General features: G+C 41.8%; 1 protein-coding gene across 1 annotated transcript in view; it reads left to right on the top strand.

Moving 5' to 3' along the window:
* Positions 1-19,066, top strand: part of AGO3 (argonaute RISC catalytic component 3) — a 61,518-nt gene that overhangs the window by 36,195 nt on the left and 6,257 nt on the right. Inside the window, exons 7-18 of the mRNA XM_030220219.1 lie at positions 797-884; positions 1,049-1,196; positions 1,890-2,009; positions 4,873-4,995; positions 5,147-5,280; positions 8,874-9,058; positions 11,503-11,662; positions 12,149-12,239; positions 16,143-16,337; positions 16,605-16,739; positions 17,590-17,691; positions 18,779-18,978. Coding sequence (XP_030076079.1) covers positions 797-884; positions 1,049-1,196; positions 1,890-2,009; positions 4,873-4,995; positions 5,147-5,280; positions 8,874-9,058; positions 11,503-11,662; positions 12,149-12,239; positions 16,143-16,337; positions 16,605-16,739; positions 17,590-17,691; positions 18,779-18,978 — 1,681 coding nt within the window. The remainder of the gene's footprint in view (positions 1-796; positions 885-1,048; positions 1,197-1,889; positions 2,010-4,872; positions 4,996-5,146; positions 5,281-8,873; positions 9,059-11,502; positions 11,663-12,148; positions 12,240-16,142; positions 16,338-16,604; positions 16,740-17,589; positions 17,692-18,778; positions 18,979-19,066) is intronic.

The raw sequence follows: 19,066 nt of genomic DNA, 5'->3' as shown, positions 1-19,066 counted from the left end.
CCACATTGGTGATCTGGAAGGGCCGACTTCTAGTGGAATAGCAACATTCCATGTAGAATCTATAGAAATCAAACCAAATAAACCTTGGAAAAGAAAATAAGATGATACCTTTTTTATTGGACATAACTTAATACATTTCTTGATTAGCTTTCGAAGGTTGCCCTTCTTCCTCAGATCGGAAATAAGCAAATGTGCTAGCTGACAGTGTATATAAGTGAAAACATTCAAGCATTACTATGACAGTCTGACAGGGTGGGAGGATGGGGGTGGGTAGGAGGTATGCATGGGGACATCAAAGCATATCATTGATATTCTAACAGGATGGGTGTGGATAGGTGAGGGGTGGGGTGATCAACAGAGACATACAGCTTTATGGTTTATAATGGGCTTAGGAACCCCAGGTCCTTGTTAATAATGAAAATCAGAAACAATACAAAAACTTTCATCTAGCTCAATCATGATCCATGTCTGTTGCCCAAATAGCAGCTTAAAGCCTCACTAAAATGGCACACATCTGTCAGAGGGCACTAATTGTAATCTGTAATTTACCAAGAGAAAGTGTGTTTTGGGTTTTTGTTTTTTTTTACTTGGATTGGCAGAAGATAAATGTTTGGCAAATAAAATAAATAAGAAGGCGCCTGAAAAGGTATGAACTAAATCCTAAAAAAAAAAAAAAAAACTCTTTTGCATATGAGGAAGAAAACAGCGGTAGAAATATGCAGATACATTAGTGTAAATACATTCAGAGATGTTTATAAGCAAACTGAAAAATGTATTTGACACACTTTTACTGTAGGTCTGAAGGTTGAAGTGACTCACTGTGGAACGATGAGAAGGAAATACCGAGTTTGTAACGTAACGAGACGACCTGCCAGCCATCAAACGTAAGAGAACCTACTACGCTGCCTGCTTTAAATTGTGTGGTAACTTGTCTTTTGGGATTCAGTGTCTTACGTTTTGCGCTAGTGCTATGAATCAGAACTAGTGGTTAGGTGTCTTGTCTGTGCCTGTCATGTTTGGTAAAATTCATTTTTTTTTTGTTGTTCAGTTTTCCTTTACAGTTGGAGAATGGACAAACTGTAGAAAGAACAGTAGCACAGTACTTCAGAGAAAAGTACAACCTGCAACTGAAATATCCTCACCTTCCTTGTCTTCAAGTGGGACAAGAGCAGAAACACACTTACCTGCCTCTAGAAGTAAATGAACGACGCTTGCAAAGCAATGTCACTAATTTCTTTCCTTGTTGTAACAAAGTTTGATGATAGAAGATAGGTTAGTACCTTTAGTAATTCAGATTTTGGACTGGTCAGGGATTTGGCAGTAGGAGAACATGGATTTGATATATAGCAGTATCCATGTGTTTTAACACAGCACAGCTGCCAAATGAAAATGGGGTTCATTCATCTCTCCATCCCTCTGCCTCTTTAAGATGAGTAAAAAATGTTCAGCATTTGAGTCTTCCTAATTAGAGTTGCGTTCTGAATGTTGTTTTCCGTAATGGTTTAATTCTAAGTTCATAACCTACCTTGAAATAAATGGGCTGGAAGTGCTTACAGAAGTAGCATACTGAAGGCTGGGGGAAAGAAGAGCTTACGTTAATAGCAGGTGGCCAGCAGTAGCCATGAACCATGTGCTCACAGATGGCTTTAAACCTGCAGTACTTCATGTGCTGTACACAGGGCTAGGCATGAGCCAGACAGAAGAGAAATTCTTTAAATGTGACTCTTATGGAGTGCGTTTGTCTAAACAAAATCTCCAGTTGTCCATCTGTGTGCCATTGGTACTTAATTTACACAGTCATACTTCCCTTCTGGAAAGAAAGTAGTGCTGTTACTTTTAGAATGATGTCAAGTGTGTTTTGATGTGCATTGTCATCTTATTGTTTGTAGGTGTGTAACATTGTGGCAGGTCAACGATGTATTAAAAAGCTGACAGATAATCAGACGTCCACCATGATAAAAGCAACTGCAAGATCTGCCCCAGATAGGCAGGAGGAGATCAGCAGGCTGGTGAGTTTCTGAAATATTGTACCTAAACCTTGACAAAATGATATGCAAACTGTACAGGCTGGCTGAAAAAGTGTGGGCTAGTGAACTGACCTGAGATTGTACAGTTCATCACAGGTTCTGCTGTGGACTCCCCTGACTTATACTGCACCAGAGCAGGGCTTTTCAACCTAGCTAGTCAGGTTTTCAGGATTGCCGCAATGAGTATGCATGGGAGAGATTAGCATTTGTTGGAAAAACATTCATTGTGGTAATCTTATGGCTCCAGGACAGGGTTGAGAAGCACTGCACTAGCGGGACAGTGAGGATGGATGTCTTTCCTGAAGTGTATTGTAAGAAGTACTTGCAGAATCACTTGCTTGTCACACATCCTGCAGTGGTATCTGGCATGTATTTAAGCAAGTGGAGTTTGAAATGCTTTTGTTTTTTGAAAATACAGTATTCACAGAGGAGGATAAGCTGGGTATATAATCCTTACAACTCAAATTGTAGTTTTTGTTTTCTTGATATACTGCCTTTTAAATCATTATCAAAGTGCTTTGCAATTAAGTTAATAAAAGAATAAAGAATAAAACCAAGATGAGGTAGGAATGATATATAATTATATGCAATTAAAATTGGAGAAACACAAGGTGGAGGGGACTAAGATTTGTGCCAAAGTACCACAGCAGGTGAAACAATATAGTTTTGTTATCTTCCTACTGAAGATCATATGCTGGTGACATTAAATTGTTTTCAAGCTATCAACTCTCAAGATCAAGGGAAAAAAAATTCCATTATTTATTTATTGCATTTGTATCCCACATTTTCCCACCTGTTTGCGGGCTCAGTGTGACTTACAATACATTGTGTTGATGGAAATACAATTTGTTACAACTCGATTATGGTTACATGTGAGGAGTTAGGTTAAAACAAAGTCTACATATCGCTAAGGGGAATAAAACAATGGAGCAGAACGATGGAACAATGGAAGAGCAACAGACATTGATAGGATTACATAATAATAGCGTTCGGGTATAACCTTATTACCTGTAGATTAAGGTGTAAGTGTGTTAAGATTACGGGGGATGAGAGTACAGGTGGGAAAGTATAGATGCAGTACTGACATCGTGAGTGGACTTCATGTGTTTTGATCCTTTCGATAGATTTTTTCGAAAAGATTAGTCTTCAATAATTTGCGGAAGTCGGTCAGCTCGTAGGTCGCCTTCAGGTTACGTGGCAGTTTATTCCAGAATTGAATGCTCATATAAGAAAAGGTGGATGCGTGCAGCACTTTGTATTTTATGCCTTTGCAATTAGGGAAGTGGAGGTTGAAGAAAGTTTGGGATGATCTTTTAGCGTTTCTGGGTGGTAGGTCTATCAAGTCAGACATGTAGGCTGGGGCTTCGCCATGAATGATTTTGTGGACTAATGTACATACTTTAAAATTGATGCGTTCCTTGAGTGGGAGCCAGTGTATCTTCTCTCGTAAGGGTTTCGCACTTTCGTATTTTGGTTTCCCGAAGATGAGTCTGGCTGCTGTGTTCTGGGCTGTTTGAAGTTTTCTCAGTATTTGCTCTTTACAACCTACGTATAGTGAGTTGCAGTAATCCAGATGGCTGAGTACAAGTGATTGCACTAGGCTGCGGAAGACGGATCTTGGGAAGAATTGTGTTATTCTTTTCAGTTTCCACATGCAGTAGAACATTTTTTTGGTTGTGTTGTTTGCGTGAGTTTTGAGTGTTAGGTGGCGGTCAATAGTGACTCAAAGGATTTTTAAAGTTTCTGAAATAGGGAGATTTAGTTTTGGTGTGTTTAATTGAGATGCTAGATAACTAAAAGCAGAACATTGAGTAGCAACTAAATTAACTCTTGCAGAGGAAGAGCCAACAGATTCGTGTCAGCAGATAGAAAACAATGACATGGACCTTAGGCAGAGGAGAATAACAGTGTAACTCCCTGTGTCGCCATATCAGGATTGTTCTAGCTACTCTTTCATCGTCAAAAGATTTTCTCTGACTATTATTGCTGTGTGAGAGGGTGGGGGGGGGGGGGGGTTTGGTGTATAAGCTGGTGGGGAGGTGTGTGGAAAGTTGGGAGGGGGGAATTGTGGAGACACCTCTTAGAGGAGCAACTCTGCTTTTTTAACAACTCCTTTCATTGAAGATGCTATTATTATTATTACATTTGTACCCCACACTTTCCCACATATTGCAGGCTCAATGCGGCTTACATAGTAAATACAATTACAAAGTCTAGAGGAAAATATTACAAATTGTGATAAACGTAGTAGTTGTGAGGTTAGAGAAAATGTGAGTTGAATATAGATGCAAGCGAAGATGGGATAACAAAGGAAAAGAGAGAGGGAAGGGTAAGGAGTAGGAAGGATGATAAGGAAAGATAGAGGGAAGTGCATAAGGAAGATTGGGAGATATAGTCAAAGGAATAACAGTCATCAGGATCAGGATTGTAAAAGGGTGAATATTTTGCACAGAATATCTTATTTATTTATATATTTTTTGCAAACCAAGAAAACTGTTTGCACTGATGGATTTATGGATCTAAGTAATGGGATAAATCCATGTCTGTGACTTACAGAAGATTTTAATCCTAAACTGGTCACATCAGTGGACTAAAGTTAAGTAAATGCATGAAAAATAGCCACCTATGGACATGCAAAAACATTGATAGGATGACTGTGAAGTAAGAAGCATGATGCCTGCACATGCAGGCAGGTCTCTTTGTGTCTTGGGTTACACATTCATCATTGTGCTCCATAATACTGCATGTTACTGTTCTTGACATGGGCTATTTAAGGGAGCATAGCTCCCACAGGGAGATTCATGGCAGGATAATTGGACATATGTATTTATGGTTTTCTTTACAGGTCAGAAGTGCAAATTATGATGCAGATCCATTTGTTCAAGAGTTTCAGTTTAAAGTTCGAGATGAGATGGCTCATGTAACAGGAAGAGTGCTTCCAGCTCCAATGTTACAGTATGGAGGACGGGTAGGAGACTTTTCGTATTTCATCTACTTTTAGTTTTTAGTTACTTTTGAATTTCTACTAGTGTTTTCATCCCACCTTGCTGTGTAACAATCTCATGTTTGTTCACTGGGTTGGTTTCTTGTACAGTAACAATTTTTTTTTCCTTCTGTAGAACCGTACAGTAGCAACCCCCAGCCATGGGGTTTGGGATATGCGAGGGAAGCAGTTCCACACAGGTGTGGAGATAAAAATGTGGGCCATCGCCTGTTTTGCTACACAGAGGCAGTGTAGAGAAGAGATGCTAAAGTAAGACCTGGGAATCTGCATAGACACAACTTAAGCACTATCAAAGCTTTTGAATGCAGGATTGCTGACACTTTTCTGCTCAGTGAGCATGTGTTTGCTGATTTGTCCACTAAATACAAGAAAGTGTGTATGTAAATGTACAAATGTGGAAATGGTTTTTCCTTATCAGCAGATGAATTCAGAGACTTTTGTAGGTTGTGACCATCTACCAGCAGGTGGAGATAGAGCGCTGAACTGTCTTATAGGATGGAATGCTCCTTGGTCAGCCAATATTCTGTATCTCTCCTGGTCTCCATGGTAACCACGGAAGAATTGGTGCCGCCATGCTGGGTTTTCTCTAGGTGCAGAGTTCTGTAGCAGAATAGTTTATTCTGGAAGGTGGCTGGCTTTCAATCTGAAGGTCACATAATATTAGAAGCTATGGAACTCTGCTCTCTTTCAAATGGGGCATGTTTTACATCACTCTCCCATATTGCTTGCCTTGACAAGCAGTTCATTGCATGGATGGGGCAGCTAACACTAAGCCACAGTGCTAAATGTTAGCTGTGTTGCTTTTCCACAGATATTGTACCCTGACACTGAACAAAACTATTGCATACCAGATCCAGCCTCCACTATATCTGCAGCACCACTAACTGTGTGCTGTAGTATCTCTAAATGCTTCTATTGCACTTTTTGCACCTTTTAATTGTATTGGACAGCTAACGATATTACAGAGCTGCTCCATCTAGCTCTGGCTGTCAGCCACACCAGCCAGTTCTTGACACTCAGCAAGAAGATGGCTATGGCTTAAGCATTGGACAGCTGATGTGACTTAGCAAGCTACCTTTTTAGAGGTAAAATTTTGTTTGGAGATCTAGAGAAGTTGGTTAAAGACCTAGGGGAATCCAGGTCTCAGAGATTGCCAGAGGACAAGCCTAAAGATTCTGTTAATTTCTCTATCTCATCTTAGGTTTCGTGAGGCCAAGTGATACAGATCAGGCAAATCGTCTTCAGGGTTCCCACTTCAAGAAAGACTAGCCTTTCATACTGACAAAAAGAACTCTGCTTCAAACTCCAGGTCTACCAATGCCTCCCACACCTCCCAATGATGGGGTCTTGGTTCACTCTTCGGGTTTCATAGGATAACTCTCCAAGTTCTATGAGGAGTGGGCCAAAATTACCTTAGACCAATGTGTCTTGGAACTAATAAAGCAGGGTTACAAACTGGAGTTCTCCCATTCCATTGCAGACTTTTTCTTGGAATCTCCATGTAAGCTGCAGCCCAAATGTCAAGCAGTTCATCACCTTGCAAATGCTTCTTCATTTAGGCACAATAGGGACTGTCCCTAGATGCAATTGGGGAACTGGAGTGGCCTAGTGGTTAGGGTGGTGGACTCTGGTCCTGGGAAACTGAGGAACTGAGTTTGATTCCCACTTCAAGCACAGCTCCTTGTGACTCTGGGCAAGTCACTTAACCCTCCATTGCCCTAGGTACAAATATAAGTACCTGTATATGTAAGCCGCATTGAGCCTGCCATGAGTGGGAAAGCACGGGGTACAAATGTAACTAAAAAAAAAAAAATTCCATTTACTTTGTAGTTCCAAAGAAGAGGGATTTTTTCTGCCTGAGTCTGAACTTAAAAAGAGTCAACAGAGTGTTTAAAGGTGTTCAGCATTTCACAATAGGAACAGTGTAGTCTGTAATAGTTTCAGTCCAGCAAAGAGAGTTTCTAATCTCCCTGGATCTCAAGGAAGCGTTCTTTCATATTTCCATTTGACCTCCCTGTTATTTGCCATCTTTGGAGAGCATTATCAATTTATGACCATGACTCTCAGCCTTTCCACATCACCAAGGACATTTTTTTCAAGGTCATGGTAGTGGCAGCCTTCCTTCACAAGGATGAATTTCAGTTTCGTTCCTACCTCAACGATTGGCTGATTTGTGACTCTTACTATCAGGAGAGTCCAAGTTTCATCCAAAATAGCTAACTCTTCTTCAGTCCATAGGATTGGTATTCAATTTCAACAAGAGTCGGTTATTTCTAACATGAATCTCGGAGTATCTGGAAGTGATATTCAACATAGGCTTATGGAAACATTTCTTCCTGAAGCTCCTCAGCAAATGATTCACTCCCAAGTCAGGATCTACTTTTCCTACCATGTCCCAGGGTCTTGGGAATACGCTCAAGTTCTGGGCACAATAGCCTCTATCTTGGATGTTCTTCCATGGGCCAGATTCCACATTAGACCACTTCAGTGGTCCCTTCTCGGCTGTTCATCTCCATCTCTCTTAGCCCCTCCAAGCCAAACTCAGCCTCAACTGGTGGATTCAGCAAGCTGTTTGGTGAGGACTTAAAGAAGCTGATGAAAGATCTGGGTGAATCTAAACACTTGGCGTCTTCCTGAGGACAAGTCTAAGCATTCTTTCCAGTCGGGTCAGGCTCACCCTCGTTTTACAGATGCCAGGTGGTATCGTCCAGGGCAGCCTAGTTCTAATCAGAGATCCAGGTATCGGCCCAAGCAGGGTTTCAGAAATCCAGGCATTGTCCTGTCGAGATGTTCTGGATTTCTCCTGAAGGGGAGACTGTGTGCAGAGTCCTGCTTTTTTCTTTCTAAGGTGGTTTCCGCCTTTCATCTCAATCAACCTGTGTTTCTTCCTGCTTGCTTGACATTTGCTGTGTATTCCTGCATTATCTGGAATGATAATTAGTTCCGTCAGTCAGATCATTTGTTCTTGCTTTGTTCGGGACCTCAAAAAGGTAATGTGGCTTCCAAAGCCATGATTGCTTGCTGGATCAAGGAGGCTATTGCATCGGCGTATTTACTAGTGGGTAAACAACTTCTGGTCAAATTCAGGGTGTATTCCTTAGTGGAAACCTGTCTGTCCTCGTGGAGGAAATATGTAGGGCGGCAATACAGTCTTCCTTACATACCTTCTCCAGATACTACAGTTTGGATGTCTCCACTTGGTCGGATGCATCTTTTGGCATATCGGTGCTATCTGCGGGAGCTTCAGGTTCCCACCGTACTTAAGGACTTCTTTGTTACATCCCACAAGTCCCTGGATTCATCTGCTGCTGACGCTAAGGAACGAAAATTTGTCTTACCTGATTATTTTCTTTCCTTTAGTCGCTGCAGATGAATTCAGAAGCCCACCCTGTTTTTCTGGCAGTTCCTGTTGGTTAGTTTTGTTTGTTTAGAACTTGTTGCTGCATTTTTACATTTTAGATGGACTGTTGTAATCGGTTTACTTGTTTGCAGTTCTTGGTTTATCACTTTTCCCTGTAGGGAAGGAGAAGTGTTATAATTCTGTTTCCTTCTGCTTTGTTATAAGACGTACTGACTGACCAAGGAGCATTCTGTCCTGTAAGACAGTTCAGTCTCTATGTGCACCTGCTGGGAGATGATCACAACCCACAAGTCTCTGGATTCATCTGCTGCGACTAAAGGAAGAATCAGGTAAGACCTAATTTTTCGATTGTTTGGAGTGATGTGTTCCATTTTGATTTTTGTGTGTTTGATTATAAACTGCACAGTTTCCTTAGCTAACTCCATGGACATAGTACTTGCTAACGAAAGTTAAGACAAATTTCAGTATTTTTATTCATTAGGAGCTTCACAGACCAGCTGCGTAAGATCTCTAAGGACGCAGGGATGCCGATCCAGGGCCAGCCGTGTTTCTGTAAATATGCGCAAGGTGCAGACAGCGTGGAGCCCATGTTCCGGCACTTGAAGAACACCTACTCGGGACTTCAGCTCATCATAGTGATCCTGCCAGGGAAAACACCCGTTTATGGTAAGGGAATATCTCAGGAGTGTGAACGCATACTTCTTTGTCCTGTATACGTTCAGGAAGAGCAACCCTCAAGAATTCTACCTAGTATGACTGCTCTGGTTTTATTTGAATGCGATGCCAGTGTTTTTCCGAGGACCAGCAAGTACTCCTGTATGGGTGATGTCATTTGATGGACCAAGAGCGATACTGTAAAACTCTCTAATGGATGAGCAACGTAATAGTTTCTCACTACAAAACCCTCTTAGCATTCTGGCTTCATGATCAGTCATTGCAGGTGAATAAGTTTTTAAGATCTTTCGAAAAGAACAGTAAGGAGTATTTAAGCGAACTGTTGTAGGTAGACTATTCTATATTTTTGTGCCTTGGAAGGCAAAAGAATGTTCCCAAACAGACTTCAGTTTTACAGAAGGGACATCAAGAGACATATTTTTAGGGCAGTCAAGGTTCAGGCCACTGTAAATTCCTTGCTGGCACTCTGGGCGTTGTTCCAGTTCCCTAGGCCGAACAAGCACAAGGGAAATATTCTGTCTACTTCATTGTGCTTTGGTCAGGTCTTAGATCTCAACGGTCTAAACCGAGCATTCAGCTTTTGCATGGAGACACTAAGAACAGTCATAGCCTCAGCTCAAGTGGGAGAATTTCTCAGTCCTTGATCTCAAGGAAGTATACTTGCACATGCCCATATGGCCGCAGAGTCGGAGGTTTCTGCGTTTGCGGTGTTGGGCCATCACTTCAAGTTCAGGGCTTTGCTCTTTTGTCTTGCCATGGCTCCAATAACATTTAGGGAGAGGAATGGCTAGTAGGAAAAAGGTGATAATGCCCCTGTATAAAACTCTGGTGAGACCTCATTTAGAATATTGTGTATAATACTGGAGACCACACCTTCAAAAAGATATAAACAGGATGGAGTCGGTCCAGGGGGTGGCTACTAAAATGGTCAGTGGTCTTCGCCATAAAGCATATGGGGACAGACTTAAGGATCTCAATATGTATACTTTTGAAGAAAGCCGGGAGATATAATAGAGATACTTAATGCCGCATAAGTGTAAAACTTAAAAACTTGAACAGGTTTTAGGTATTATCTTGGGGAAACTTTAATGAAATTCATTAAAAAAAAAACATTAAATTTATTGTAGGATGATTTATGTTGGCATTTTATTCATGCTTTTTTTACTTTGTTTTTATCATTGTACCATGCTTTGAAATTTGTATGTAGGCATATAATATTTTGATAAAATAGCTCCACTTTGTTTATGGCAATGAAATATACACAGAGAAAATATAAGCACTTTTCTGATCTAGAAACATTACCAAAGCGGCCTCAAGGCATAATACTCTCCTCCAGTTAATGCGACTAGACATTTGTAAAGTTCTATATGGTGATAGTAATGGTATGAAAGTAACATTGTTGAGGGTTTTTTTTCCAATTAAAGTATATGCAAGTTGAAATTATATTACATTTCTTCTCTTACTACTTGGTAATCATTATTTGCAGCAGTAGAGAGTTAGAATTCTTTTCCTTAGTTATGAGCTCGTTATCAACTAACTGTCAAACTGGAGAAGCAGGAAAGAGAAGACTTACATTAACAAACTATTTTTTTCTGTCACTTAATTTGGGTATTGTAGGAGAGCCTGAGGAAGAATCTCATACACATTCATCCTTGTTATGGAAATAACTAAGCCACAATGATGAAAAGTTGCATTCTGGAGCTATAAGTAGACAATTCGGATTCTCAGATGTTGTAAAAAAAAAAAAAAGATGTCCACAATAAATATGCATAAGACACCATACTTGCATCCACTAAAAATGCAAATCTAATACCTCATCTTGATTCATTATGGTTAAAATCCCCCCAAAAACATGGTTATTCGTGGCATCAAAGGACCAGGATTGCCTATCCTGACTGTAGGAAAGAGTAGCCTGATGGTTAGTGCGTCAGGCTTTGATCCTGGCGACCTGGGTTCAATTTCCACTGCAACTCGTGACCTTGGGCAAGTCGCTTAACCTTCAATTGCTTCAGGTAACAACAAAAAAAAAAAAACAACTTAGATTTTGAGCCCTCTAGGGACAGAGAAAGTACCTGCATATAATGTATATGTCTAGTAGTGCTATAGAAATGATTAGTACTATTAGTAGTCTAGAAAGTCCTTAAAGGATGGGATTATTCAAACATTTTCCACAAAGTTCTTTATCAAAGAGAATGAAAAAACGAGACTCTTGGAATAAGCAGCGGTCAAGAGTATATAGATGCTTAGCAATGGACAGGAAGAACTCTCTATGTTGGGTTTATTTGTGATGGTCTGCTATCAACTACTATGTTGATAGTAAGCTATGATATTTGTCATAAAGTAAAGTAGATGCCATATTCAAAGTGTATATAGTCTGCTGTAGATCGAAATTATTAAAATTAAGTATGAAACCCTGTGCTACTGCTTTTTTTCAGCGGAAGTGAAACGTGTTGGAGACACCTTGCTGGGAATGGCAACCCAATGCGTTCAAGTCAAGAATGTAATAAAAACATCTCCTCAGACCCTCTCCAACCTGTGCCTGAAGATTAATGTTAAACTTGGAGGAATCAACAACATACTTGTACCTCATCAACGGTAGGCAGACCTTTTTTTTTTTTTTTTTTCATCACAGCAACCTGAAACTAGCTTGTAAAGATGTTAACGCATTAAGATTTCCCTTAGTACGTGGTCCTTTTTGCACGATTGCGGTGATTGGGACTTATTAGTCTGCGTAGTTGAAGTTGAACATTTCTAGCAATCATAAAGAAGGGAAAACTAACATCTAATTTAGTTTCAAAATTGTCATGCTATCGGAGAGCACATTCTCTAATAATTTTTATTTTGATGTAATTTCTAGTTGCTCTTATTGTTAGCTGCTTTGAACTTAGATGGTAACGGCGGGTTATTTTATTTATTTATTTGCTGCATTTGTATCCCACATTTTCCCACCTATTTGCAGGCTCAATGTGGCTTACATTATGTCGCAAAGGCGGACACCATTAACATAAGATCTTTTTAATGTAATACTAGATTTATTAACATACTGAATATTGTCTCTCTCTTTTTTTTTTTCCCTTTAAGACCTTCTGTATTCCAGCAACCAGTGATCTTCTTGGGAGCAGATGTCACACATCCACCTGCTGGAGATGGAAAGAAGCCATCCATTGCTGCTGTAAGTCTTCTGGACTCCAGGCTTTGTAATTCTGCAATGCTGAAAATGTTAGATGTATCTACAGGTTAGAAAAGCACTAAATGATGGGAAGCAGGAATACTGCCATTGAACGTTTTCCCGAATGAATGCAATGAATGTAGTTTTCAGAATTAGCAAAACAGGGTGCCAGCCTAACTATTTAGAAGCTGGGCCAAATTTTTATTTATTGTGCGGAAGTTTGTTTTCTATTTATTTTGATACATTTGTTTTTATCTTGTTTTGCCTTTGCGTTTTTGTTTTCCGTCTTCCCCTGTCTGGACTTGGTACTTACTGTGGTGCCTTCATTAAGCTGGTAGTTTAAAAGTGCTGCTAAAGGAATATTATTAACATAACATAGTAGATGATGGCAGAAAAAGACCTGCACGGTCCATCCAGTCTGCCCAACAAGATAACTCATATTTGCTGCTTTTTGTGTATACCCTACTTTGATTTGTACCTTTGCTGTTCAGGCGACAGATCATATAAGTCTGCCCAGCACTATCCCCGCCTCCCAACCACCAGCCCCCTCCTCCCAACCACCAGCTCTGGCACAGACCGTATAAGTCTGCCCAGCACTATCCTCACCTCCCAACCACCAGCCCCGCCTCCCAACCACCGGCTCTGGCACAGACCGTACAAGTCTGTCCAGCACTATCCCCGCCTCCCAACCACCAGTCCCGCTGCCCACCACCGGCTCTGGCACAGACCATATAAGTCTGCCCAGCACTATCCCCGCCTCCCAGCCACCAGCCCCGCCTCCCGATCTTGACTAAGCTCCTGAGGATCCATTCCTTCGGCACAGGATTCCTTTATGCTTATCCCACGCATGTTTGAATTCCGTTACCGTTTTCATCTCCACCACCTCCCGTGGGAGGGCATTCCAAGTATCCACCACTCTCTCCGTAAAAAACTACTTCCTGACATTTTTTCTTGAGTCTGCCCTTCAATCTCATTTCATGTCCTCTCGTTCTACCATCTTCCCATCTCCGTAAAAGGTTCGTTTGCGGATTAATACCTTTCAAATATTTGAACGTCTGTATCATATCACCCCTGTTTCTCCTTTCCTCCAGAGTATACATGTTCAGTTCAGCAAGTCTCTCCTCATACGTCTTGTAACGCAAATTCCATACCATTTTCGTAGCTTTTCTTTGCACCGCTTCAATTCTTTTTACATCCTTAACATGATACGGCCTCCAAAACTGAACACAATACTCCAGGTGGGGCCTCACCAACGACTTATACAGGGGCATCAACACCCCCTTTCTTCTGCTGGTCACACCTCTCTCTATACAGCCTAACAACCTTCTAGCTACGGCCACCGCCTTGTCACACTGTTTTGTCGCCTTCAAATCCTCAGATACTATCACCCCAAGATCCCTCTCTCTGCCTGTACCTATCAGACTCTCCCCGCCTAACACATGATAAAACTTCCACTTCAGCAAGCAAAGGAACCATAACTTATTGCCACCTCCCAAACTTTTATACATTCTGTATTCTAAAATACTTCATAGCATTATAATTGTCACATAAATCATGTGCTTTTAAAAACAGTGACATTTGTCCATTGTAGGCTTACTGCATGAAGTTATCTTTTCTGCTCCGTATTATAATATGAAAGACAGTTTGTCATTGCCAGTGCTTTTTTTGTGCCGGTACAGCGTACCGGCACCTTTTTTGTGAGCTCTGGCTCACCTGCCCGCTCCCTTCCATTCGTGCACTCGTGCTCCCTGCTTTGAAATCTTTAGTTTACCCGAAGTCATGGCGAACCGGCAGTAAAGGAAGCAGGCAGGCAGACTCTCCTCCTCGTTGCTTCCCTTCCCTCTCCGCACGTCCTGCATTCCTCTGATGTAATTTCCTTTCCGCAAGGGCGGCGAGGTGAGCCTGCCTGCTTCCTATACTGCCGGTTTGCCACGACTTCAGGTAGACTAGATTTCAATGGAAAATCGGGGAGCTGAGGGGGGGTTTGATCGAATCACTGGACATGGATGGGAGAGGAGGGCAGAGGAGAGAGGAGAATTGCTGGACATGGAGGGGAGAGAGGAGAATCGCTGGACATGGATGGGAGGGGAGGGCAGAGGAGAGATGGACATGGAGGGGAGGGCAGTGAAGAGAGAATTGCTGGACATGGATGAGAGGGGAGAGCAGGGGAGTGAGGAGACTTAATGGACATGGATGGGAGGGGAGGTCAGCGAAGAGAGATTTGCTGGACATGGATGGAAGGGGAGGGCAGGGGAGAGAGGAGAATCATTGGACGGATGAGAGGGAAGGAGAGAGGAGAATCGCTGGACATGGATGGCAGGGGAGGACAGGGGATAAGAGGAGAATTGCTGGACATGGGACGGAAGGGCAGGAGAGAGGGGAGACATGCTGGACATGAATGGAGGGGAGGGAAGACAGGAATGAGATGCACATGGATGGGAGGGGAGGGCAGGGGAGAGAGGAGAAATGCTGGAAATGGATGGAGGGGAGGGAAGAAAAAAAAAAGAAGATGATGCACATGGATGGAGATGAGGGAAAGGGAAGAGAGGAGAAAATAGGCAAAAGCTGGATCTACGTTATACCTCCTCCAGTCAATTCCACAGAGGAGGACTCAGCTTTTACTTATGGATGTAGGGCAAGAAATGAAGAAGAAAGGAGGAAAGTAAAGAAAGGAAACCCTGGAAACGGTGTTAAGAGAACAGATAGCAGCAGAATCAGAGACTGGGACCAATATGGATAGAAAAACAAAGTCACCAGACAACAAAGGTAGAAAAAATCATTTTATTTTCATTTTAGTGTCTGGAATATGTCCAATTTGAGAATTTATATCTGCTGTCTTATTTTGCACTGGGTATACTGGAGCTGTAACAGCTTACAGAAATTATTTATAATTAAAAAAAAGTCACGTTATTTTTTTTCTCCTATACTAGTATAATATCTTCAATGATGTCTGTTTATATGCTCCATGGCTGGTATAAGGGGTGTGTCTATAATAAGGGTGGAGCCATACGTGGTGACCCCGCCCATAATAAGTACCGGCACCTTTTTTTCTACAAAAAAAGCACTGGTCATTGCCCATTTTCTAAACCATGTTTACAAAACATTGAATGATATGGTTTCTTATCTCCTTTGCATTTGTACAGTAGTTAGGCTTCCAAATAGCTTAAGGGATTCTCCAGAGAAGGTTGTCTCTCATTTTCGGTGCAGTGTTAGTCACTGATTGTAAATATGAAACTGGCACCAGCTATTCTGTTGCCGTTTCTCAAAGCACATGGCAAGGTGAAAAACTGCACTGGCTCCCAATCAAAGAACGTATCGCTTTCAAAATCTGCTCGACAGTTCATAAAATTATTTACGGCGAGGCCCCAGGATACATGATAGACCTCATCGACCTGCCAACCAGAAACACCATAAAATCAGCACGATCATACCTAAACCTCCACTACCCAAGCAGCAAATTACTCAAATACAAATCCACTTATGCTTTTCCTACATCAGCACAAAACTATGGAACGCACTGCCAAAAGTAGTAAAAACTACGCTCAACCACCTAAATTTCCGAAAAGCACTAAAAACAGACCTGTTCAGAAAAGCATACCCCACCGACGCAACTTAAAAAATCTGGATACCTGCGACATAACGTAACCAAAGACCGTAATGGACATATCCTAATTCTTCCTCTCTAAGTTCCCCCAATGTATTTACCATACATGTACCTCATTCTACCACAATATCACCTTGTACTTGTTCATACCGGAACCGGCTAACGCCGTTTACGGTACTATGTAAGCCACATTGAGCCTGCAGAAAGGTAGGATAATGTGGGATACAAATGTAATAAATAAACCACAACCTAGGGCAGCATTCTGACATATAAAATGACCTCTCTCCTTTGTTCTGTTACAGGTTGTAGGTAGTATGGATGCCCATCCCAGCAGATACTGTGCCACAGTGAGAGTTCAGCGGCCCCGGCAGGAGATCATTCAGGATTTGGCATCCATGGTGAGAGAGCTGCTCATCCAGTTCTACAAGTCTACGCGTTTCAAGCCTACACGCATCATCTTCTATCGTGATGGTGTTTCTGAGGGACAGTTTCGGCAGGTCTGTCACCTGAATGTGCTGCTTATACACTAGTCCAAGTGAAGGTTCTAACACCAGTAAAGCTACTGATGGGGTAATACGTCATTTTGCACCCTTGTAAATTTTAAACAGACCATAAGGCACTTTATCTGAGGGGCTCTTATTAGCAATAGAAGCAGAATAAAAATATTTACAGAAAAAGCCTCTCTTTTCTGCATTGGTTTAACCCTTCACGTTGCTACATGAAACAGGCCACTTTAACGTAATGACTGGGGTCTTACCTCTTAGGTGCTGTATTACGAGCTGCTTGCAATTCGAGAGGCCTGCATCAGTCTGGAGAAAGATTACCAGCCTGGGATAACATATATTGTAGTGCAGAAACGGCATCACACACGCCTCTTCTGTGCAGACAGAACTGAAAGGGTAATTTTCTAGCCTTAAACTTTTCTTTTGTGGATTGTCGTCTTGTCTGTTTGTTTCCTCTAAGCTGTAATGGAATAATTGTGTTCATACGGATTCCCAAAGGGGTGGTTATTCTGCAGGCTTTGTTTTTACTATTATTTTTGGGGGGCAAGTGAGTTAAATATGACTTTTGAAGAATGTATCTTAAATGCATCCAAATAAATGGCTACCCTTATATTCATGAATTTAAGATGTTTGACAAAGAACGTTTGACATTCTTTGTCTAGCTGTGCTTTGGTTTTGTCTTTTTGTTTATAAGTTGAGAGAAAACTAACAACTTATAGCAGCAGCTTCAGAGAGCATTTTCCATCTCACAGATAGGCTGCAGAGAATCCCTTCTCCTGCTTTAGACTTAGTCCCACCCACCCCTAGAGTGACATGTCTTATATAACCTCCCTATCAACCTACCTCACCCATTTCTATTCTTCTATCACCTTCTCCCACTACTCCAACCAGAGTTACACCTAATCACACTGACCACCCTTCAACATCTTCAGTCCTTCTGTGACTGTTCTCTTGTGCTTGACTGCTTAAATATTTTAAATTTATATGCTTTACTTTTTGTCTATTAGATTGTAAGCTCTTTGAGCAGGGACTGTCTTTCTTCTGTGTTTGTACAGCGCTGCGTACACTTTGTAGCGCTCTAGAAATGTTAAATAGTAGTAGTAGTAGTAGTTTATGTTCTTATAACCTTTACCCAGTGGTGCTGTGCTGCTGACTTTGCTACCAATTTTGTTTTTGGTAGCAGAAAGTTTTTCACTTACCAGGCCAGAGGCTATAGTAATGCTGATCTCTGTCTCCATGATTTAAGGTGGGAAGAAGTGGAAACATTCCAGCTGGAACAACAGTAGACACAGATATCACACACCCTTATGAGTTTGATTTTTATCTCTGCAGTCATGCAGGAATACAGGTGAGACACCTTTCTACACTTGTAGCATTGTGGTTATTTCTGCTGTTTCTCTGAGCCCACAGTTCTAAATTGTAAGTGAAATATTCTCAGCCTAGCTCCTGCATAGGTTGTTGGTGAGGCCCCACTTGAAGTATTGTGTTTGGTTTTGAAGGCCTGATCTTGTTAAGGATATAGACTTGGAAGTGATTCAGAGGAAGGCAACAAAAATGGTATGGGGTTTGAGTCAAAACACGTGAGAAGAGACGTGAGGACCTAAACATGTTTCCATTACATAGCTTCCCACTATTCCAGAATCTGTGGGATAGTTGTGTCCATCAACCAGTAGGTGGAGATCGAGAACTGAAAATGAGCTGAGACATGACATTCTGTCCACCTTCTCAGTGTTTTCTATCTCCAGCAGGTGGATGGACACACTTTTCAGCCTCTGGTTCCGAGTGCTTTGCTCCTGGTCCCCAGTTCAGCTTTGTGGGTAGCTTGAGTCTGCAGAGTCATATCTGAATGTCTTCAGATCCCCTGTCTCCGGTGCCCACAAATTTACTTCTTCCCTCCCTTCACCTCTCCCCTGTTTCCTGTGGAGATCTCCTTTTCCAGCACAACCTTAAAATAAATAAATAGGAAGGAGAAGGAAAGATGTTTACTGGAGAGCGTGGAACAGATTCTTTCTCATCTGCGATAAGACTTGTGGAGACTGTGAGCTTGGGGGGAGCAGCCAGCAGTTGGTAGGTGTAATTAAAGCTTCACTCTGAACTGCTTGGAGGGCTGCAAGTTCTAGTTGGTGCAGGGGAAGGAATCTGTCTTCACTCTGTGTAGAAAGTTTCATAAATGGCCTCATATTAAGACCCTTCTCTGTACCCCATCTGACCTCTTCTTGCACCCTTTCAGGGTACAGGCACTACTAGTTTAAATGGACATTATTTGAAATACAGGGAATCTTAGTGGCTAACGTCGACATATGTAGCTGTCGGTCACTAGTGGACATGGCTTAGGGAAGGAGGAGTGAGGGTTTCATTGATCAGTTAAAGGTTTGTGGGAACCAAAAAAGGTTAAGAAACCCTGGTTTAAACTAATAGGTGTTGATTCCTCCTAGGGTACCAGCCGACCTTCACACTATCACGTGTTGTGGGATGATAACTGTTTCACTGCTGATGAGCTTCAGCTTCTGACCTATCAGCTCTGCCACACCTATGTGCGCTGTACACGATCCGTGTCCATACCTGCACCAGCCTATTATGCTCACCTGGTGGCTTTCAGAGCAAGATATCACCTTGTGGATAAAGAACATGACAGGTAAAATGGAGCAAGTATTGCCCTCGCGGACCCTTTGTCTAATCCTGAACCCTTGGGGTATTCACAGAGAGTGGTGTGAGGGGATGTG

The sequence above is a fragment of the Microcaecilia unicolor genome, chromosome 11 (assembly GCF_901765095.1).
Source record: "Microcaecilia unicolor chromosome 11, aMicUni1.1, whole genome shotgun sequence".
Classification (NCBI taxonomy): Eukaryota; Metazoa; Chordata; class Amphibia; order Gymnophiona; family Siphonopidae; genus Microcaecilia; species Microcaecilia unicolor.
Note: the sequence above shows the minus strand (reverse complement) of the source record. Positions and strands in the feature narration are given on the sequence as shown.